The 24,420-nt window shown below is 40.1% G+C and overlaps 1 protein-coding gene across 3 annotated transcripts in view; it reads left to right on the top strand.

The window, feature by feature from the left end:
* The window catches only part of tiam2a (TIAM Rac1 associated GEF 2a), a 101,599-nt gene that overhangs the window by 34,231 nt on the left and 42,948 nt on the right, over window positions 1-24,420 (top strand). For 2 of the 3 annotated variants that reach the window (XM_032547212.1, XM_032547210.1), the window contains exons 2-5: window positions 16,197-16,287; window positions 17,522-18,700; window positions 22,753-23,197; window positions 23,630-23,802. In XM_032547212.1, the coding sequence (XP_032403103.1) occupies window positions 17,528-18,700; window positions 22,753-23,197; window positions 23,630-23,802 (1,791 nt within the window). In that variant the 5' untranslated portion in view covers window positions 16,197-16,287; window positions 17,522-17,527. Of the gene's footprint in view, window positions 1-11,745; window positions 11,874-16,196; window positions 16,288-17,521; window positions 18,701-22,752; window positions 23,198-23,629; window positions 23,803-24,420 lie in introns of those variants that run through there. The other variant, XM_032547211.1, reaches the window with a different exon arrangement.

Raw genomic sequence — 24,420 nt, forward strand, 5'->3', positions numbered from 1 at the left:
CTTGGATTGTAGGATTGTAGCACATCATAGATTTATTCAGAAATTTAAGATAGCCCATAAAAGCAACAAAATGCAGCCAAGGAAGCAGCTGAAAGTTACAGAAGACCAATGATGTTTCATCTGAAATGAAAAATTGGGGCATCACTGCATAATTTTTCACCCAAGACAAAATCGTCACCACAAAGTCTCAAGCTTTATCTTAAACTCAAAACTCAAAACTCAAATAGTTGTATGAAGATTTATCCATATGAGAAGCTCAACAGTCTGCCTGTAATTTATCATAGCATGTACTGACCACTTGTGACAAGAACGGTACTTCAGAACGCTAAAAATCTGGCAGTGTTCAGATAGACATATTTGTTCCAGTTCTGACCAGCAAAGTTAATCTGATTCCCACAAGTGTATACTCTCCAAGCAACCCTATCACAACCCCCAGTTAACCCCCAGTCTGCTTGCTTTTTCAAGCTACTCATCTGTTTAACTTTATGCTCATAAGCACCACTGATGGTTGCCCAGCAGGTCTGGCTGTTGACTGTCTGCTCGAACTAAATGCTTCCTGTTGGAGGATTTTGGTTTTTGTGGGTGAGGAGAAACTCATCCGCCCAACTTGTTTACTCCCACAAGCTAACCAACATTTCTGTCATTGATGATCTATGTAGCAAATATACTACCGACATCCTTTTTGTGTGGCCAATATGTGGGAACCCATTCAATCAACATATTTCCATTAAAAGCAAATTTTTTGGAAGCAAAACAATCCACTTGGTAAGTGCTTTAAAATTCAATAAAAAGGCTCAATAAAACAGTCTTTTTTGAGCATTTTTTTGAGGAAGACTGTGTGCAGCCTTTTTGATTTAATCTGACACAAAAGAACTTTGCAGGCTGACAAGTCAGATCAAATTGTGTGCCTTTGTGGACATTACTGTCTTTAAAATTGGGTTAGTCTTGTGAATGTAAATTCTCTGGATCACTTGGAATTCAGATTGTTTATGAATTTTCATCTACAGTTCATGCTTTTTTGTCTTTTGTTGAGAAGCTTTTCTGAACCAGTTACTGTATAACAGTAGTAATGAGAGAGACAGTAAGGGGTTTGTGATTGACTTTTACCTCAGGGGTTAAGTGTCCCCCTCTGTTCCCTCTAAGGCCATCCCGGCTCAGGAGGAGAGGCCTGTGAATAAATGCCACCCTTGTCCTCTCGTAATGGAACAGCTTGGCCTTATGAGACCTCTGCTGGTCTAAGCATCTGCCTGTCCCCTCTTCCCCCAAAGTTGTCCTGTGGGACCCTGCCTTCCTGTCACATCTGCCTGTAAGCAGTAACTCAATTAGTCGAGGAATTTCTTTCTAATGAATAAAAATTCAAGACTGGCCTATCATTTTTCAAAACCACAAAAGAAAGCCTGTCAGCTAGAACATGTTGCTGATTTATTCTGTAATTGTGTGAAAAGTTGTTTCCTATGCGCTGTGCGTGACAACTGCATTATGAGCATGATCCTCATTGACATTCTTGAGCCTTCCTGTGTGGATGGGATAATAATGAGTTTGGCAGTGGCCTTAATTTAATCATGCCGGTAAAAGAGGTGCACATGTGGCACATCTGCTCGTGCTCTGCCATGTTTCGCCGTGCCCTCAGACGAGATGGCATCTGGTGCCAGCAGTGGCTTGTTCCTGTTTTATCAGCCCTTTCATAAAAGCACATTCCTCAATCAAAAGGCTGTGTAGCGTCGCACAAAGGAGTTTGTTTTCCAGAGATTTGCCTGTGACTTCTCTGCGGCAATCAAATGCGCTCACGTGGGTCATCATCCTCGTGAATGCTAAAACTGGTTGCACAGGTCAGTCTTTGTTTTGTGTTTGCGTGTGTTTAACTTTATCTGAGGAATACAAAGTGAAGGCTTGACTGCTTTGTTTAGCACCTGTGGAGGATTATAGGTCAGTAACGACTGCCAACTAATTTCTTGTGATAATTCAGATCTGGAGCAAACATAGTGTTATTCAGTTTGATTCTCTGAACTTAAGTGTACCACTGTACTAAAGATGCAAGATTTGTTTTTATTAAATTATAATTTTTTTTTTTATTTCTAAGCAAACTGGAGTCTTTTTGTGCACTCTCAGCTTCTTGCCAGTAGACCTCTTGCCCAGTTTTGGTAACAGAAAGAAGGTTGTACACAAACTTTAAAATGAGGCTAAATTAATTATGAAGGTTTGTCTCTATAATAAGATAATCACTGGCTGTAGGTTTTGAACTAGTTTTGAACTGTTGGCTCATGTGGCATTTATATACAATATCTCCACTCCCCAGAGTCAAACCAAACAAACCAGACACAGGAGCTCCAAGCAAATTTATACACACTGGCTGCTAAGTGGACAAACTATAGTAAAATTAAAATGACTGATCTTCTTTAATCTAGAGCCAATAAGCATCCACACCTTTGGGTTAATCTGTGTGAGAACTTGGCCTTGTTTGTGTGTTCCTGGATCCAAGACGTTTGTCTCACCCAGTATCGGTGCTATACAAATAAAACATGCAGCCGAGCTCATGTTTGTCTCTGGTATTTAGGTTTAGATGTTCTTGTTAGGAATGCACCAGTCAGAATCTTTCTGTGCATTTTTGATTTACACATTTTAAAAAGCCTGACCAACTTATACTGATTATTGTTTATTCTATTTTCTCTGTGTTGATTTTTTTTTTCTTATCCATTTCTGCTGTGTGCAGCCATTACAAGCAAAGGTGATGTCACGGTGTATGAGAAAGCGGACACTGAAAGACAGAGTCTCACTGTTTATGCAAAGACAAAATGGGCATGGAGTTAATTTAAGTTGTCTTTAGCATCTGTTGGTTATTAGTGCAGTTAGCATAGCTGGTAAAACAGCGGTTTCTATGTGGGTACCCTGAAGCAGTAATTTTCAGGCTTTTTCCACATGGGCCAAATCACCAAAGCTTGACAGAATGCTCAAGTTTGCTACTAAGTAGCAGTTACTAACAAGTACTAAGTTACTATAAAATTAAAATGTATCATAAAATGTGATCTATTAATAAACATACTCAGCTTATTTATATTTTTTAATTTGTCCACGTCCACCTACTGCCTGTGCTGGCTGTCCAAATCTGTGTCATTCTTGATTTCGAGCTGGTAATTCTGCAAACAGTTATTCCAAGGGCCAGACGTGGACCCCTTTGCCTGTACTTCAGATTGCCCTGCTCATTTCTTTACTCTGAGATTATAGAAAGAGTGTCAAAATCCAGCTTGATGATAGAAAGAGGTTGAAAGCGCAAAAGAATCAGAGCACTTTTATTGTACTGATTATAGCCTTCCTGCTATTGGGTGAAAATCTCATTCTAGTGTACATCAACTGAAAGGCAATCACTAATATAGAAACTGGCTAATTTTGAGTCTTCTTCTTAGTTGCAATCATCACCCTGAAGAGGGTGGTGTTAAGGAAGGTGTATTCACTAGGTTTGAGGTGATCTGATCTTTGATTGTTATTGATTCATTCCAGACATGTCCCCATCACTGTGTCGAGCAAATACACACCAACACTAGGATGAATCCATACATGTAAACACACATACTCATATGCACCCCCACATGACTGAACACACATAAAAACAGAATGCACACAAGAATAACTCCATAAGATAAGTATATACCCAGTATGAACACATCTATCCATACATACGTACATACACACAACAATATACATAACCCAAAAGTCCCACTTAATGTGTCTGAAAAGGCATAGGAAGAAGTAAGAAGGTTTTTGTTCAAGTTCACAATATTGTGATGCTGAGAAGGTGTTGAATATAACTATTCAACTATAACGTAAACAGAATTTTAGACTTTCCTTTACACTGTGAGTTTGTCTTTACCTGTCAGGTTTGACAACTCAGACTTTGATTATAAAGTTGTGCTATATGCTATACATCCAAAGAAAGAACATATATGTTTCTGTGTTTGATATGATGTAAAGCACTTTGAAATGCCTTGCTGCTGAAATGTGCTATACAAATAAAATTTTATTGATTGATTGAAAACTATGCAATGTTAAAGAACATTTAACATTTGACTGTACAGAAATATTAATGGGAGTGGGCAAAATACTAATCACCTGAAAGTCTTGTTTTTCACTTTGCTTTAATTTGAGCCCACAATCTAAGAACAAAACTTAGCATTAGATGGTTTTCAGGCGGCTTCATTCACCATAGAAGTTCTACTTTGGATGTTAACTTTCAACATTCACTTATTTCAGGCTTTTCTTTCTGAATGTCTGAGTTTGAAAAGGCAAAACAGATTATGGATTGCACGCTAAGCCAAGATTAGCACATAAAGAGAGGGTTGATTTAGCGAAAATGCCTCACACATGCACTCCTGAATGTGTACTCACCAGGAAACATCAATCCAGAACACTTAACTGGGTCTGACTTGTTAAATATGGAGGAAGAAAAGCTAATAGTAGCTCCTTTTGTTCTTTGCTAACCTTGACCACAAACCAACCAGACGGGCCCAGGCTGGTCTAAGCACCACTAATGCACTTAAAGCACCATCATGGCGTCTTCCTGTCAGGTTGTCATGGTTATAAGCTTAAGCAGACGTGTGATGAATAAACTGCGGTGAGTGACATTAACCTGCTTGTTGGATATATTTTCATTTCCCGTCTATTAATCATACCAAGGTCTACTGCTTGTGTTGTAAGTCGATCAGAGTGACCTGAGTGATGCATGCCATGTTTGGCCTGACTGTGATCTACAATTTGGCCTTTAATAGGCCATAAAAGTTGAACGACTGCCAGTTTTACAGCTAGTTTAGCATGAACATATGGCTCAGCTTGACTTAGGGAGAGGACGTTTGCTCTCTGAGTCTGAATCACATGCTGGTAATTCATCAGCTCTGGCTCTGCCAACATATTTGGGGGGAAGAGGGTCTTTCCTTGGACTGGGTAGAGTGGGCACCCTGTGAAGGGGAGGCTGCAGGAGCAAACTCCCATTTGGCGTCAGTGCTCCTCAAGAATGCAGAGAGGGATTAATGCATGCCTGCGGCAGTGATGGATGGAGCTTGGCGCGCCCCCCTCTCCCCCTACGCAGACATACACTCACAGAGCATATGGATGGAGACTGTTGGGCCCTACCCTGCTGCTGAATGTACCAGCTTTGCAGGTACGTTTGTATGTCTGCTGAGAAGGAGCCAGAGTTTGGTTGTTTGCCCCGCTACCCCAGATAGAGCTGTACTTAACCAGTATCAGGGCAGACTGAGCTTCTACCATCCCAGGTCACCTTTGGGACACTTTTAGTGCTTCACTTTGTAACTTTTGCATCTTTTATATCGACCTCTTCCCCTCAATGCATTTCTCTTTCCAAACACATCCGATGATCAATGTTTCTGACAGATTAGTACCTGTTCCCAAATCGACGTAGAAGCTCTGCTGCCGCTGTGTGACGTTCAGCAGCAGACTGTTTGATTTCTTTTTGTTTTGCAGTGGTCAATGATCTCTGATGGATCACCTCAGGGAGTGATCGGCGTATCTCACAAGAATGTCACAGTACACTATGGCAAATGTTGCTACGATAATGAGTGAGTGAGATGTGGGTGGAGACCATTAATCACTCACACCTCGTAGCGTGAGACCGATTATCCTGCATAGCACGAAGGACAGCAGCAGTCAATTCCAGTAGGAACAATAGAGCATGTTAATGGGTTTAATGCAGATGTTGCATGCTCCAACGAGCACAATGTAAAGTCATGCTTTAACTCAGCAAAAAAAGTTAGTTTGGTAAAGTTTCTGCCTTATTTATGACGACATAGATTAGGACTGCCCTTCCTGAAGGGTATCTGTTATACTTTCTCCTTATTTCTTGGCCTCAAAGACACTCCTTTTCTTCTGCCTCTTATCATGTGTGAGATAATTGAGAATCACTCCTCTCCCTTTGAACGAGCAAACTGCCATGCTTTGTCCCATCATCCTTGAGCATTCCTCCGCCCCCTTAACCTTCAGGTCTCTTATCTGACCCTGTGACTGGGCACATATTTGCACCATTTGCCATTCATTTCATCACTTGTCCTCTCATCATCCAGGAATTTTCTGTATAACCCTGATGAAATCTGGGACTCTCATACATTTACAGAGTTGATTTTCAGGGATTTTGCGCTGCAGGAAAGATCTTGAGACGTGAGAAGTGCTGCATCTTTGGAAGTGGATTAAGTCCTTTATTGTTCCTTGACCTATCAGATGACATTAAACTGTTAAAGAAATTGATGACGAGCACAATTGTAAATGCAGTCATCCAGCTCACTAGGTGTTTCACACTGCACCTTCTCTCTTTTGGGTCTTTTGCTCATTACTGAGTCAGATGAGTAAAAGAAAAGAGAACTTTCCTACATTTTGTCACATTACAACCACACACTTAAAAACTAATGTGTTTTTTTTTTTAATAAAACATGCATTTGTATTTAATTTGCCTCAAGCCATAAAGGATACAAAGAAACATTTTGTGGCGCCCTGGTGAGTTGAAAATGAACACATGAAGTGCTCTGTTTGGAGAAAAACTAATGCAACACATCATCTTGGACTGCACTATAACCTGTTGTTATAGTGCAGTCCAGTTTGGTAGTGGCAGCATTGGGATGTGTAGATACTTTCACCAGGACAGAGAAGCTGGTCAGAGTTGATAGAAAGATGGACAGAGTAAAATGCAAGAAAATCCTAGAAGAAACCCTGTTAGACACTGTGAAAGACTTAAATCTGGTTTGGCAGTTCACTTTCAAACTGAACGGCCCTCAATAGAAAGCCATTGCTAAGGTGGGATAGTTTAAATTAAACCTTATTTATATGTTAGAATGGCCTAGTGACAGCCCAGAGCTAAATCCAACAGAAAATTACATGTACAGTAATGAAAAATTGCTGTTCTTAGACGCTTTATCTAATATAAGAATTTTACAAAGAATAAGGAAATATTTCAATTTCTAGATGAGTAATGACAAATGAAACATGGACATCCAGCTATAATTGGTTCTAAATATTATTGATTATGGGGTGACTAAATACCAATGCATGTCACACTTTTTAGATGTTTATTCATAAAACCACACGTGTTTAACTAATTTGTCTCAACCTTCCACTTGTGCTTCACTGTATTGACCTATTAAATAAAATCCAACTAAAATGTATTTTATGTTTGTGGTTATAACATAACCCAGTGCAAAAATAAACAAAAAACTAATCTAGTGGAATGAAAACTGTTGCAAGGCACTTTGCGCTTGCCGTGAAGCAGCAGATGGACAGTGACACCCCCTTGAGGACATCTCGAGTCATTGTCTTTTGTAAACAACGCCTTCAGAAGAGGTTAATACCTCATGTCTCATTCTGAATTATTACACTAAAACCTGCACCCAGTTCATTTACAGTCTGCATGCAAGGAAGCATTTTTCTAAAAGTAAAAGCTGAACTCTATCCATCATGGGCTGACTTGTTTGAAGAGATGTGCAGATTTCACAATTTATGTCATACTGCTGTTGATGTAACATTAGGAGATTATAACGTTTTAATCATGTTAGAAAAGCCAACCAAAAATACTTGGAATCCTTCACATGATGCATCTCACTAGTTAAATTGTCAAAGATCGGATAGGGATAGATTTTAGGGTGGAGCCCAGTGTGAAACAAAAGCTTTGACCTTTCACCCTGATTCAAAGCATCCCAGCTTAAGTAAATTCCATCTGTCTGTCTCTCTTTCTCTCACCCCCCACATCTCCCATCCTGCTAATTTGAAATGCTTCTCCAGACGCATTGATCTTTTTTCAAACCATTCTTCTTATTGCGACACTCTACTAATTGCCGCTAATATTAAGCAATTAAGATGCATTTATTTGTTTCCGAGGGATATTTTGTTCACAAATTGCTGCCCATCGGAGTCCCCAGCAAGCAACAGTAATCAATGGCATCAAACTGTAAACGGCCCCCAGCTACGAATGTGGCTCCATCATGCTGTTTATGAGGAAGCGGTTGAAATATTAGTGAGCCAACTAAAGAGTCATATTTCTCTCTCCCACGATTCTGCCCCAATGCTCTTCCTGTGCCCCATCTGTCAGATCTCTCCCATGAGCAAGCGCTGCTTCAATATGAGTTTTTCATCAGAGATAGATTATCACAGGCGATCGGCCTGAGATTAAATGCAACGTGATGAATGTGTTTTGCATAAAAGAAATGATTTACTCAAAAGGTTAAGATGTCTGCAACACCACATTAAGGGGATGGATGCTTTTACTCTAGTTATTAAAATCAGATGAGGCGCTGCACAGTCCCTAAACAGGCTGCATTTATATGCATCTACAAGCTTAGAGTCAGCTGGAATGAAAAAGATTAATATTTGTTTGGTTTGGTCTAAAAAGATGCACTGAATTTGTGGTTGGTCTCCAGTATTGATAACGCTTCGACCTTTCAAATCTCAACTTTGATTTCCTTATTAAGACCAGAATTTTAAATATTTCTCTCTGATCTTCCTCCCATGAGGGGTTCTTAATTATTAATATGCGAAACAGAGGGGAGGATAGGATTTTACCCTTTTGAAATTTAAAAAATAATATGGAGTTGACATTTTATTTAGCTTGGCATGGCTAGTGCTAGTAGAAACACAAAGCATTATTTCTATCTCTATAGAAATTATTGATTATTTTAAGTCTGAGGTAAAAGTTTGACAACATTTTAAAATCCATTTTTCCCATGACATGTTGAAAACTCAGTAATGAAACAGATCACCCATGATGTCTTATCAGCCTTCCTGTTATTGACTAAAAAGTCTTGCTCTCTCATTCTTTTGCAGCCATTCAGTTCCTTTTTAAATAGCTTCTTGCATACCTTCCTCTGGCTTCATTTTAAATACATATTGTTCATAGTTTTTATTTTGAATCTTCTTCATGCAATATCAGAAATATGAAGAGTGTTTCTGTTAACAAGACTGGTTAGCTTCTGATCAGCCGAACAGCCGTAACTTGGTGTTGAGACCAATCTGGTTGGAAATTGGCAGCTTCCTCGGCACATGTCTATCCAAAAGTTATAATTTTAAAACAAAAAATGACATTCCAGGGCCTTTAGATTATTGAGTGATACTGTTTTCTGGCTTTACAACCTATGTTTCTAAATGCAAAGCGTAGTGAAATTAAATGTATTAAAAGCTTTGCTAAAGTTCTGTTTAGAGTACTCCCTGCTGTGATGTTCTGTTAAATTGTTGTGGATCTTCGTAGCATCTGTGTGTGATGAAGATTCAATCTTCTTAGCATTGAATTATGTGACATCAGGCCATCAGAAGTCACCTGAACCTCATTATGAGGGTAGAGTTACCTTTTTTCAAAGCATTATTCTGCTATTGAATGAATCCTTTGTCAATACCCGCAAACATAAAAATGCTACTCCTGATTCGCATCATGTGAAATTGTTTGACATGCTTTCCTTCATTTTTTCTTGTATTCCTTTGCTCATAAATAGTAGTTCAAAATATCTGTATGTTGAATCTTTGACCTTCAGATTCATGTGCTGCATTCATTTCGAAGTGTAAGACAAGAATAAAAATTACCTTAGTTGTGTGTGTGTGTGTGTGTGTGTGTGTGCTGTGGGTAAGTAAGTTGCCTGGAGCCTGAATATATTGGGATTTAATTCAGCTCAGGAGATTAGAGCTTATTGGGGTCTTAATTGATAATAATTAGGGGTCAGACAATTTGGCCGGGTGGAATTAGATCTAGCACCTGCTCTTCATGAATATGCATCCTATCAAGCCTCTCTCTTCGTCTGAGTCTGAATGTTTTCATGTCTCTCAGTTGCTTGAGGCGTGGCGTTGGCCAACCCTTTCTAAGGTGCCTGCTCCAACAGGCGCACAAAAACCTTTGAGAAGATCCCAGACTAGGCCACGAGAACTATTGTGCTGCTAACAATGTTGTTCAGTCCTAGTGAGCGCGGCTGATATTAGGTCTTTAGGTTGATGTCTCTGTCGACAGCAGGCCAGTTGAAGGCTGTTCCACAGCTGCTCCTGCAGCGTGGCATGGATAAGACTTTGAATTGCAATTCAAGACAATGGTTTTCTAGAGCAGAGCTCAATTTGGTGCTTTAGTAATAGACCAGGCAGCGGCTCTCATTTGTAAGGGTGATTCGAGTGACTCAGACACAAACCACTGGCACGTGAAAGCTTTCTAAACTGACTTTTCTAGCTCCGACTGTGTTTTGTGTTCTTGTGTGGCTTTCTGCATGGTCCAGTTTGACCACAGTTATGTGAACCAAAGACAAATGGAGGCCTGCATGTGCTTTTAGGCTGACGGCGGTCTTGGGTCAGTCTCCACTGAGACAAGTCTTAGTCACAACACATTGGAGAATGTGATTCCAGGGAATGTTTTTCCACATTTCTTTATGTTCTGTGATTGGCCTTAGTTTGGAAAGGGATAATGCATGTCGTTGACTTTGTTTCCTTCTGTGCAGCTTTAGTGGAATGTTATGTGATGAACCAACTCCAAGTATCACAGAGCTGTGAAGTGGAAGGAAGATGAAGCATGGGATTCAAAATTTTATGCAAAAAAAATCCACAGGTTGTGGAATGCATTTGTTTTCTGTTTACCACTTACCCCCTACGGGACACATGCCCCTGAAAACAACATCCACATGCTGGTACAAGGTGGCGGGAGCATCATGCTGTGGGAATGCAAGTACAGAAAAATGAAAACATGTCTATTTGTGCTTCTAAACTGACAACTTCACACTTTAATCTTTACTGCAAATATTTTGCCATATTTTATGTTTTGTGATTGATCTCTGGTCAGACTGCTGTGGGCATGCTGTTCATTAGTAGGTTGTAAGAGTTGGGAACATACAGTAGATGTAGCTAAATACAGGTCAATCATGGAACATTGACTTAAAAAAATATGGTAGAAGTCATGGTGGTAGTCCCATTAGGTCGTGGGGATGACCTTCTTGATGCAAACCAGAGACAATTAAACATGTCTTTGTGTATGTTGGGCTGATGGTTAGTTGCTGCTGCAACATGTTTTGTCACTTTGGAGAAACTAAACTAAATTAAAGTTTTGCCACATTTCTTTATGTCCTCTGATCAAAAGACTGGCTTAGTCTTTTGATCATCTGAAAGATTATATGTCATTGACTTCAGTTCCTCCTGGGTGACTTTTTTTTTCTCCCCCTCCCTCTTGATTACCTCTAATCACTCCATGGTCTTTTTTTACTCCCACTTACCCTTACTCATAGGACACTTGTATGCTCACATTCTTTCTTTCCTTCTCCTCTGGCCTCCTCCTGAAGTCATTGTGGTATTTAGGGTCAGACAAGAGCTCCAGTCATTGCGCCCTCCCAGGCAGTACTGCAGCCATTACACGCCAGCTTGTCTCGCCCAATCGCCTCAAACTGCTTTGGAAAAAAAACAACCCTTTTTGGCTGCTACAAACCCTGCATCCTCCCTTCTAACGGAAAAGCTGAATGATGGAAAAAGAAATCAGTTACCCAGTGTAACATTTTTTTTTTTTTTGCCTTGCACTCTTAATAGATGAGTGCTAAAAAACCTCTTGGTGTCTTGTCCTGAGTGAGCTCTTATGTTAGGAACTTTTCACTTCTCCCTCCTCTTTGCTTTCTGGCTTTCCCTGCTGCCGCTGCGTAACCCAGGGCCACCCTTAGAGGACTGTGATTCGTTGCTCCTCCAAAGTCGGGAGGGAGTTTCCACGTGTCGTCCAGTGTGTCTGGGTGAGTGTGAGTCAGATGGCATATGTGTGTGTGTGCTGCTTTAAGACTATGAGCACTGGTAGACAGAATCCACTTTGAAAGTCAAGAGAGCACCAGTGTGATTTCCAGTTTGCGAGCTCTTCAAAGAGCTTCTAGATTAAAGCCTTTGCCACGGAGGTAAGCCATGTTATGGATTCTGTTTTATCTTTCTATCCCTTTGTTTCTGCTGTTTGGTGGATTAGTAGAGATCCAAGGTGAGGAGGTTGATTCCTATTGTTCATCTGCACAGGTGTGGGTCCCTTTATGTGTTTGCTTGTGAATCCCCATTTAAATCTGGTAGATAAGTTTCATTTCTGGCCTACTTCCCTGTGGATTCTTCAGGATGCTGCTTTGTAAACACTGATATGCTAAAGTGACCTTTCACAGTCTCAGGCTTTATCACTTTTGTTGATGCATTACAAGGTTTTTGGCATCTGTTGCCCCAAACACAATAATCTGAGGAAAAGTTATATCTTGATGCATGGATGCATAGTTTAAACTGTTTGGAAACTTTAATTTTCTTCAGGTCGCTCTGAAACGAACATAGCATACGTGTATAAATCTCTGCCTGGGGGCTGCCATGTCACTCTTGGTCGGTAGCCAGCCACGGAGCTTCGAAATGCATAATGAGAAAGTCCGAAAAACACTTAACAAGCACTCTGATGGATGTTTAGTGGCTTTGCTGGATTCACCACACAGTAATATGAGCTTTCAGAGTGATTCATAGACAGACATTTCTACTCATAAGCAAACTATTGTGTGATTCTTTAAGTCTTCTTCAGATGACAGAAACACAGCAGGAGATGGGATGTTCTTTTCTCCAGTTACACAGCTTTCCTTCACTTCCTGTTGTGGTTGTTTTCCTTTTTTTCTAGGTTTATAGTTGCAAAAGCAACTATAAACTTTGTAACTTTAAGAGCTTTGTTTTTGCAGCCCCTGAGAAAAGTGATAAGAGTCTCATGGGCTGTGATTTGACAGGAGGAAGGCAGCCCGATTCAGCCCCTACGAGCAGATGACCTCATAGCTATAACTCTGCAGTGCTGGAATACTCAACCTCACTGAGAATTTGTCACTTGCACTTCTTGTTTCTGATCTTTTTTTCTGCTAGGAAAAAACCTCATACTTTTTTTTTTTTAAGGAAACAACTTAAAGGTCAAACAAGATTTGTAACATTCCTAAAATGTAGCTGGAGTTTGTTGAAAAACAAACAGGATCATGATGCTTTTCTGGACAAAAACCACGTGCAGGCTGGACCATTCATATGCAAGGTAATTTAAACGGCTTCACAGGAAAACAAAGAAGCAAAGTTAAATCAAATAACTGAGTACACAAGAAGAAAGAAACAATAAAATACTAAATTAAAGCAGATTCATATTATGATTAAATAAAAGTGACCCAAAAATGTTGTCTTAAGAAACCCACATTTAATCTGATTTGTAATCCATAAATAACATAGTTCTGATTTGCTAAGTAAGATCTCAGCCAGTCCCATTTGCCTTTGAGGCATTGGAAATTAATTATTTGATGGTATTCAGCTATTGTACTGACAATCCTATCCAGACTTGTGTTTTGTATGAGAAATATCAGGTCTAAAATACAAAATAAAGATACTGCAAATGTAAAACAAGGTAAAAGACTAATTCAAATTGAGATTTTACTGAACAAATTGTTTTGGAAGTTCTCAGGAAATCTGGAGGGAACAGTAATGTTTCATTTAAATTAGCCAAATGTTTGCTACCCATTTAATTTATGGAAACTCTGAGCTGGTTTCCAGTGAAACTGTAACATTTTTGTTGTGGTCCAGCATCTTGCTTACAAGTGACCATTGATTGGAGTCTCTGACACAGGTACTCTTTGGAACCGGATCTCAGAGTGGAACTTTTCAGAAACATTTTGATGAGGCGATAAAATCATAGCACCATGTAGTTCTCTGGCATGACAACTACAGTGAATTCAAGGTGTCTCTCGTCCAAACAGTGACGCAGTGCCATCTAAACATGGAACTTTTCCCCAATCAACATCCGAAAATACCAACAGTTTCCAGACAGCGATTTAAGTAAACAAAGCTTTAGAAAGTGGAAGGATTGTTGTAGACACATAAACTTGTGAATAAACACAATGCAAGATGTAATATGTAATCTGGGTAGATAAAATAAAAAGGATCTGAAAACATAGCCTTAAGGAACCCCACTTGAGGTCTTTGTTTGTCCAGATTTATATTTGCCATGTTAGACAAGTGAAATCTGTTACGAATGCTAACTTGAGACGGGATGTGTATAAATAGTTTGGAGCTAAAACAAAGACTATTCAACATTAGACTCCTCATTCTCATATGGGTTTGTGTTAATAGTTTGAAGCTAAGCTTCTGTTTAACAAATACATGGTGGTCTTTATGTAGGAAAAAGTCAGTTACATCTTTAACACTTGAAGCACCTTCTGTGTTTATGCCGCACCAAGGTGTGCCCCATTCTTTTGCAGCATCCCTGTCTGGAGGCACTGTTAGACTAAACACAAGGCTTACGTAGGAGTCACCCAGGGTGGTGTGAGAAGAATTCCAGGTCATAGGGTGTGCCGAGGGGCACAAAAGTGGCAGTGGTCCCTTGGCCCCAGAGCAGATGGTCCTTAGCAAGACTTTTTGATGAGAACAGAGGGCTGAAGGGAAAGAGGGAGGGTGAGTTCAAGGCTGGGCGCAGTGGTTTGCTGCTAAAAAGGAAGACGTGTCTTGTTTTCCCAGTGAAGTCACACAATGCGCCAGTTCAACTCGCAGCAGACGGCGAACGTGTGCGTCCTTGGAGTTTGTGTGTTGGGATGGCTTTGAGCCTTTCATACTCGCTGGCCTGCTTTGGCTGAATAAACCTTTGCAAGAAAGCATCAGCAGTGGTCCTCAATGAAAGCAGTGATTGTGACAAGTTCGACAACTGGCTTTATGTTGACTCCTGGTGTCGTCGGCAGCTGTTTTCTCAGTCTTCATTTAACAAACAGAATTGTATGCTACAATTTATTCGTGTAAAGGCATTTTAAAACCTTTTGGTTTGACTTCTTCAATATTTGTAGTAATTATATGATCTTCTGCCTGAATTAGATTATTGCAAGATGGTGGTATGCACAAAAAAGGGAGGTCAAGTTAGAAAGTATCTCATCTTCCCCCGAATTAACAAAGGTAATTGAAATATTTACATCAAGACCTCCCATACAAAGTGAGTCCATATATAGTTTGGCCTTTGGATTCATTGGTAATATGGCTCCAGCAAGGGTGAAAATTATTGGTGTTTTACTGCTTTAATAAGTGAGTCGAGAATTATAGTTTGTCTTCCTCTCGGGATCAGTTCTACTTGAATTCAGTCTCTGCTGATTTTGACTCAGTGAATGAAACCAGTGTTTAGCTAATCTTCCGATCAGCCCAGAATGATGGTTCAAGTTCATTAGGAGCCTTGAATGTCTGCAGCCAAGTTTCCACTGGACTATCAGGTGCTGCTCTCTATCAAAGCAGAAGGAGAAAATCCTGGTGGCTCTTCTTGGCTTGTCCTTGAGCTTCAGGACCCCTTGCATATAAAATGCTGTGGATTCACATATGAACTGCACTCTTCAACAGCAGTGCTTTTACACTGCCAGTACTATTTCAATCTTGCTAAACAGTCAAGGTTTATTCGTACAGAAGCAGTTAAACTCCTACCGCAGTGGTGCAGATCACTTAAGCCAGGAGTTTAGGACTTTTGGCAGGAGTATATTTACCCTGCAACCTTACACATGCTGTTCATGTGTTGCAAAGCTCAGTGGCCTTACCACTATGTGTTTGAGCTAAGTCTGTGCAGTTAGGTTACATTACACACAACATTCATGCTTCCTCAAGATGCCAAAAGGCGCTTCAGTTTCTCCACAAATATCGCTCCGCATTGCTTCCTATGCCCTGGATCGTGCTTTCAGACAAATTTGGCACTGAGGAGAGGGAGGGGGGAGAGAAAAAAAATCTAAGCTAGCGAGAGGAATCCAAGGTTTAAAAATAAACAAATGGTTAAACTGTAGCCGGCTTTGATAAACCTTCCCGGACCTGATGAGAAGAGACATCATTTACATGTGGGGAGGTGGAAAAATGCAACATATGTTGGATTTGGATGGATGATTAAACGAGGAGTGATTTTTTTTTCAGACCAGTAATGCTGTAGGAAGTCTATCCTGAGATTCCTGGGTGAAATCCCATACACTTCTACATTACTGTGTGTTTGTCTTTCAGGCAGTGCCTGAATATGTTTTTGCAAAGCATTTTCCAAGTTTTATACCAGCAGCCTTACCCTTTTTAAATTCAGCTGCGGGACTGATTTATCTGTGTGAACAGACACAAAAAGTAGAGGATTTGTTTTGATCTTTAGGTTGCACACCTTTTATGAAGCACAGAGCTCATTACACAAAGTAAATTACAGTGCAGCGGAAAGACTAATTCCTCTTCTTCTGTTTGTGTTCCAGGTTCCAGATGAGCCACACAACCAAGGAATGAGTTAACTTTGGAAAATGAGGCACAGATAACTCTAAATTGTGAAACAAGACTTTCTAAGAGGTGAGTTTTAACAGCTTTTTGTCTTTCTTTTTTTTTAATCAGCATGCATGTAATGGTCTATGCTCCTTCCCCGTCCAGCTTATTTGTTCTTAATCTGCTTGGTGAGCTAAATTAAAGTCTTAAAGTCGACTGTAGGGGTTGATCTGCACCTGTTATGTAAGAGCAGTCTTCCTGCGATTCATGTTGTACAGCTCTCTAATGTAATCTTGGTCTGGTCACGGCTCTGACTCTCCAATGAAAACATGCTTTGGACAGTGTGGAAGAGATTTCCTATTGTTCTGAGTACTGTCACACATAACAGCTATGACAGCCCAAAAGCCTGTTTATCTCACAGGGGTTTTCTGTTTCTAAAAAAGTAGAGGTGTAGACCTAATCATTAATGACCAGATGAGATAGAATTATTGTTATCTTCGTTTAAAAGCATATGGAAGATATTAGACACATAGCTGCTTTGCTGTGGAAGCAGTCACTACATTTTGAATGATTATCTGTCCTTGTCTGTGAGGTGTAGCATTACGTTTTCAAGCAGGATTAGATTATGGGTGCATCATAATAAGTTAGAGCATAATCTAAAAAGTTTTTTTATTCCAGTAATTCAACAAAATCAATTGATGGAAGTGAAAAGTTGAATTGAAGGAAAAAAACATGATTTGCACAACAAGCATAAACTTTGGACCACTGAACAGTCCAGTCCTTTTTTCTTTTGCCTTGGCAGGAAACATATGTTTTGCCAAAGATTGAATGAACACAAGCAATGTGGTAGTTGTAGCCCATATTCTGTTTGCATCTATGTTTGGTGGCTCTCAAGCATACACACATTGCCTTGTCAATCTTCCCCAAACTCATGGATAGTTTTTACTTCACCGTCTTCTCAAGGCCACTGTTATCATTCCCAATTGTGCTAATTTCCCTCCCTTCTACTAAACTTTCCATTACTATTCTTGAAATCCTCAGACTTTGAACAGCAGACTTTTTCCAGTAATAATCTTTTGGCATATGACTGTCTACTGGTCAGCTCTGAAGTCTGCTATTTTTCGATTGATTGTAAAGCACTTTTATATGATATATTCTACAGTACAAAAATGTAAGTTTAGCTCTTTGAATGGAGTTGCTAAAATCTCAGTCATGTTCTAATTGACTGAGATGCAGGTGTAAATGTCAATTATAGATTTGTATGCATTTCCCTTGCATTTAGTAAAGGTGACCTTTATGGTTTGTTCATTTACTTTTCCAGTGCAGGATGGGGAATTCAGAGAGCCAGTACAGCATTGATGGTCCGAAAGGCACAAGCTTCATCTTCCCAAGGAAACAAAAGCCATATTCACTGAAACTCGGCTCAACCAAAGATGACGTTCTTTCCCCACACACGTGGTGGAAAAACGCCCCACTCGGCTCAGGGTACAAGGCAAAGTGTGTTGGTCGTGGTTGTTTGTCACCTCCTAAAAGCAGACACTCTTACTCTGCCCAACGCTGTGATTATGTTTGCAAAGGAGCGAGGGGCAGCACTGAACATCACTGGCATCGCTCACCTGGATGCGGCATTCGAAGACGGCAATTGTCAGATGATTATGAAGAAAATCCATATGGGGCTGAGCTCAATGGGCACTCTATGAACAGACACGGCAATGAGCAGGAAGTTCTGGAGGAACAGAGCAGCCCAAGAGTGGTGATCAAGAAGGATGGCACTCTCAGGGTAGAGTTCACAAACACCTCAGGAAACCCCTTGCTCTTGGATGAGGCCTCTGGCCCAGTCCAGCTGCTCAAGTTCTCTCCAAATTTGGAGGCTACTTCCACTCCGAGCTTGCCTGGTTCCAGTGGCAGTAGACAGGAGGCCCACCGGGGTGGACCACCACCAGCTTCTACCTCCTCCACTGCTAGGACTAGCAAGGGAAGCTCACTGAGCTCTGAAGGCTCCTGGTATGATTCCCCGTGGGGTCCCAGTGCAGAACTATGTGATCAGGACCAACCATGCTGTACTAACAGAACATTAGAGCGTTCCCCTATACATCAGCTTGACTCCTTTGCAGAAAACCCTGCACCTCCATCTAGTTCAGAGCTCTACAGGGACTCCACAATGGCTGCTACTTTTCCTACAGCCAGCGAGTTGTCCTCCCAGTCACAGCAGCCTCCGTCAGGCCGAAGGCTGCATCGCGCTTCTCTTGCGTCTGTACTGGATGTGCCTTTGGTGGAAGAATGTGCAGAGCCACGGCAGTATTCATCGTTCACCTTGCCTTGTCGCAGGCCCAAAGCCCATACCATTAGTTCAAATATGGACCAGTACCAAGAGCCGGCGCAGCAGCGGCAGCAACGTAGGCATGACTTTGTTTTCAATAAGAAAGACTCTATCAAAAACCGGATCAGACGCTTCAGTGACTGGACGGGCAGCCTCAGCCGGAAGAAGAAGAAATCTCAGGTGAGTTGGTCAATATTATTCTATTGAGAAATACAAAATTGATTAGTTTCTTTTTTCCCCTGTTTTTGTGAAACTTTGACCTACAGAAGACGATTTTGTCCAATTCCTATTTAAGAACTGTAGAATTAGGACTCAGAAGCAGCAGCATTAAAGTAGTTTTTTTTTTAGTCTTCCTGCTGAGTCGTCATTAATTATTTATTTTGAGAGCAGAGGCGTTGTCGTGTTGCATATGAAAGAGAACCGTAATAAAGGGTTTTGCTGAAATTGTAAAACAAAGATAAATGGTTTAAAATAAATTGTTATATATATTGATTATCAACTTATATTTTCAAAAATTTAACTTGCATACGTCGAACTTCAGTGCCCCTGTAATATTTAACATGGCTACCTTATCTTATCAACCTTCTTCACTTAGTAAATGCTCATAAGGGTGTTGTAGTGAGCATGATTCAAGGTTGGATTTTTGAGTTTCCACTCTGCCTTTCATCATTCAGAACCAATTAAGCTGAAAATTGTCTGACCATTGTCTGATTTCTAATTAGGTTTTTAGTTTTGTTGGTTTTTTTATTTTGTTTTCATGTTTATGTCAGCCATAGACTAAAGGCAGAACAATGTGTTCTTATAAATGTCTTAACTTCAGTCTCTTTTTTGCTTCATAATTAATAAGATTGCTAGATTGCAAGTGTCACAATAGTAAGAAATGATGCAAGATGGATGACATTTTTGTCCACACTACAAGTGTCTATATTTTTCTCTTTTTCCAAATATTTGACTGTCTTTCTTGTAAGTGAAGCCGTCTATCAGTCACCTGATTAATTGGGGAATGGGGAGTGCAAAGGTGCACTGTGCCACCAAACACCTGGAGAAAACTTGGGTTATTCCATCACTTTCTCAATGAAAGGACTTTAAACCACAGGAACAGTGTATTAAAAGATTTTAGCACATTTGAAACTGATTTTATAACCTTAGTATGGCTTGATAACAGTCAGCTCTGACTGTTACATTGTTTCCACACTTTTTTTTTTTTTTGCATGCTAGCTGCACGTGTAAGCTGTAAGTTTGTTCATTTGGCTTTTTGTATATGGGTGTGCTAGGTTTTTCTTGAGACAAGTTCAAAGATACTCCACTAGATATGATTTCCCTCGAGTAATATGATCCTTGGACTGCACACGCACTGATCAGAACTTGGATTAGAAAGAACTACAGTTTGTCTTCATGTTTCACGCACTTGTCGGAGTTGTGTGATTTTTCTTGGCTAGTCTGCAGCTTTACTAGCTGCAGTATGATCCAGAAGGTTTGTTTAAACTGAGCCTGCACCCTTGTCCTTCGTCTTCGCAGCTTGAGAGCAATTGTTTTTGCTTTAATTCTTTTTGGCTTTGCCTTGTAAATGTTTTAAGAACGCTGGTTGGGTTCTGCCTGAAGGATAGCTGTAAGCCTTTGAGACGCTCTGCAGAGTGAAACTAAATCCTTAGCTAAAGATTTAACCCCACCCGGCCTTTAATGTTAATGAAGGAGCTGTGGTTGTTCCAGTTGTTGTGCACAGATTTCCAGGACTCCCCTCATAGTCTTTGTAGGAAATATCTGCTAATAGGTATTTGTGCTTAATCATTGAATTTTGCTTCAAAACAAATAAGACTGGACTCATTATAATATTCATAAAGTGTTCTGAGTATTTTTAGAATATTTGAGCCTCCCTTTATGCTCAAATAGCAGTGATTTTGCACTACCACAGTAAACTTTTCTAGACTAAAAACACCCCTTTATTCTGCTGCTAAATGTTCTATTGTCCAGTATGTGTTAAATTCATGATCAGGTGCTGACGCTTAACCTCTAGACTTACTTCTCTTGTCAAAGAAAATGTTTGTATCAGACAGCTTTGCTGTTTTGTCCAGAAATCCTCTCAAGAAAAACAAAAGAATAAATCTACAGCTGATCTGCTTTTTTACAGTGCAGGTTAGATGCTTAACATAATTCATTGTGAGAAAGTTCACACAAGTTAAACAGGGGGAAACGTTTACTTTGAGATGCAAGGACTCTAAACAAGTTTTTGTTTGAGTTGGTTAGGTTTTTCTCCATGGTATATGTCCTAATTTTCCCAGGACTTATTCTGCTGCTGCTGGTATCAGGAGCACCTCATCTGCTTACCCCCCTACCACCTTTCCCTCTAGGTAAAGGTCATACTTTGACCCTGATGCCAAAAACCAAGAACCTGCTTCTAATGAAAAGCAGCTGCAGGGTTAGAACGTTAACAGCAGAACATCTGGGGTGAATCACTACAAGAAAATTATGGAAATCTTAGAAAAATTCTATACTCCAAACCAGATGTTATTACAACTTAAAGAAAATATGATTAAAAATCCACAAAGTCAGGTTCTCTAAATTCACAGTTATGGTTCTTAACCAGAAAGAGATGGATTTCGCCATACTGGTTGTGAGTCTTTCTATCCCACAAGCAGAGGTGTTCAATTATCTTGGTTTCTTGCTAAGAGGTGATGGTGTCATATTATTGTTTATCAGAAGATTTGGAGGCACAATGTTATAAGAAAAAGTCTGTCTGTCCTGGTGAGGAAAAATCAAAATCTAAGACTTTGTCGAACTGGTAAAAAGTGGTTTCTCACAACCACTTTCCCCTGTGGCTGTGAGATATGGATCACGACCAGATCCTGTGGACCCAGTGTGAGACTGACCCAGAATCACATACTGAGATGGCATAATGCATTGGGATCCACCAGAATGAGATGGGCAGTGTTAATTAATAGGCAGAGTAATGTTCCGGACCTGTTACTCATAGCTTGGAAACTGTACTTTTAAATCCATCTTACCTATGATTTATGAATGGATATAGAAAGAAACCCTAGATCAACATAAAATGTGACTATGACACAGATAACATGCTTAGAACTGAGCATGAGACATAAAAAAAAACAAACAAAACAACTAAAACCCAAAAATGAACTCCGCCATGACGGCACATGCTGAGAGCACTGCACTCTGCTGTCAGGAGCAGAATCGATGCTGCAATCTAGTCAAGTGTCAGTAGACTGTCATCAAGGATGAAAAGGAGGCATTTCCATCAAGTGTTCATTTTTGGAGATTGAGAAGCCACATAAGACCACAAATGATGTAAAATTGTCTGATGCAGAAGGGATCCACACTCCCCGATGTCTTCACAGGAGATTTATTCTACTTTCTCTGCTTAGTGAAAAGTTTAGTAACTTTGAAGTAGTTTTGAGCTAGGCTACATTTTAAATTTGTTTTATATGGCCTCTAGGCTGAGTGAAAAGAGAATATTTAAATACTGTTCCATCTGTCTGTATAGATGGTTGCAAACTGGGTGCATTTTCTTTACATATAGTTGGGAATTCTCTGAATCAGCCGAGCACTTCCACTGCCAAGTAGTTCATAAAAAATGTCCTTTTATTGTCTTTCACCAGGCAACAGCAACATTTACAGCCCAAACAGTCTTTGTTGCTCTTGTTCCTACCAAATAAAATCTGTCTAGACCTCCAAAACCTACTTGACCCTTTAGAAACACAGAAGTACCTTTTAGATTTACATCTAAAATAATTGTATTCAACCAAGAAGTTTGTTTCTGTGAGACGTATCTCAAAAGACGAGACAAAGGACAAGAATGTTAGATTTGAAGAATTTTTTAGTTTTTTTTACATTTTAGCAAGCATATAGAATGTCAAATCTTTTCTACAATTCTTAATAAAGGTAAACCCTATACTGGAATTTCAATCAAATGTTTTCATCTCCAAATTGCCTATTTTACCTGACTAAAAATCCCAGGGTTCATCAAACAAATTTGCTATGAATTTCTGGTAGATAGTTGTCAGGACCTAAATATTAATAATATACTGTAAGAAGGTGGGAAGGTTGGGTAAATTATTTTAAAAAGATGAGAAAGAACAGATGGATGCTATTCCTTAATACTATTACACCTTTAACAATATTATTTATTTGTAATTGTTTTGCTTTAGGTTATTAAGAACAACTTTGGGTGTGTTCTTCTAAATTTTAATCATTGTGTTTACATTGTGCCTCCCTAGGAGACCAGATACAAAGATGCAAGCGAGGCCTTCGACAGTGGTGTCGACGGCCTTACTGCTGACACCAGCTCCCCCTCCCAGGTTTCCAGCCTCCTATGGTTCCCCGGAGCCTCCAGAGCTCAGTCGTCAGGGGCCATTCACCAGACAACCAGCGATGCTGTCCGCCAGAACATCTACGAAAACTTCATGAGAGAGCTCGAGACGGAAACCGGAACAGGAGGGGGCGATAGGAGAGACCCATCAACTGGAACGGAAGAAGACGGAAGCAGCAGCGAGTCGGCCGAGGGCTCCATGGAGGAGCTGGACCTTTTATTTGAGAAGGAGCAGGGAGTGGTCAGAAGGGCGGGGTGGCTGTCCTTCAAGCCCCTTGTTACCCTGCATAAGGACAGGAAGCTGGAGCTGGTGACCCGACGCAAATGGAAGCACTACTGGGTGACTCTGAAAGGTAAGCCTCAAACTCGTGAGTTTTAACGTAATGCTGAAAACATGAGTTGGGAGAAGCTGAGGAGATTATTCTAATATCCTTTCTCAAATGTTGCTTAGCTAAGCACAAAAGGTTCCTGTTTGCGCTCAATCAGGGTTTTTACTCTCGTTCCAGATCAGTGAGTTACAGTTGACTTTAAGTAACTTTTACTGTAAATGCTTTTAGGAGAATTATGCTGATGCTTTAGGCCACCGGGATAAAATCATTCAATAAAATGCATGTGTGCTTTTACTGATGGTAGAGAAAAATCTTGTAGGAAATGAGAGAGTGTCAACAAAGCTTATTTTGTTATTCTCTAACCTTTCAGCAGACATTATATTCATTTAAGAAAGGTACTCTACACTTTGGCATATTCAAAGAGTTCACTGAACATCTTTCCCTTTTTTTCCCCAGGATGCACATTGTTGTTCTACGAAACTTACGGGAAGGGCTCTACGGAGCAGGAGCTGTCACCCCGCTACGCCCTCTTAACCGAGGACAGTGTCGTCCAGGCTGTCCCAGAACACCCCAAGAGGGAGAACGTCTTTTGTTTGAGTAATTCATTTGGAGACGTCTACTTGTTTCAGGTAAACCCTTAACTTTTAGTCATTACTCCATGTGTGTGTTATTCTACAGTAGTGTAATAGAGACGTACATTTGTCCAATAGCAATTTAAACAGCTTCCTGCTTCTTTGCTTCCTGTGACTTCAGGTCACTGATACAGAAACTAGCCAGCTTTAGATTTTCTTCACTCAGTAAGTGTATACTGAGTGAAGTATTATTGTTAACACTCTTAACAATAACAATGTTCTTATTGTTAACCTGTTGCTACTTAGATTAGTGAAATTTGGTGATTTCACTGAAATATGGAGTTTATAGCTTCCTGACCTGGCAGTTGAGGCCAGTTTCCCTCAAAATTGACCTTTTGCACCAGTAGATTTCGCAGTGCATTGCTGATCTTCTCACAATGTATTTATACTAGGTTGCAAATACATTAGAGTATATGAGAATTGGATTATGAGTTAAGTCATTGTCATTGAAAATGACCTTCAATCAATTTCTGAGCCAATACTTTGTCTCCTAGACACGTTATTTCAATAAAATTACGGGACATTTATGCTGATGCTTTCTGATACTGGTGCATTTGTCAACCAGTCATCCAGTGATCCTTCACAGCCTATCTTGGACTCATTTATTGAAATAAT

The sequence above is a fragment of the Xiphophorus hellerii genome, chromosome 19 (genome assembly GCF_003331165.1).
Source record: "Xiphophorus hellerii strain 12219 chromosome 19, Xiphophorus_hellerii-4.1, whole genome shotgun sequence".
Classification (NCBI taxonomy): domain Eukaryota; kingdom Metazoa; phylum Chordata; class Actinopteri; order Cyprinodontiformes; family Poeciliidae; genus Xiphophorus; species Xiphophorus hellerii.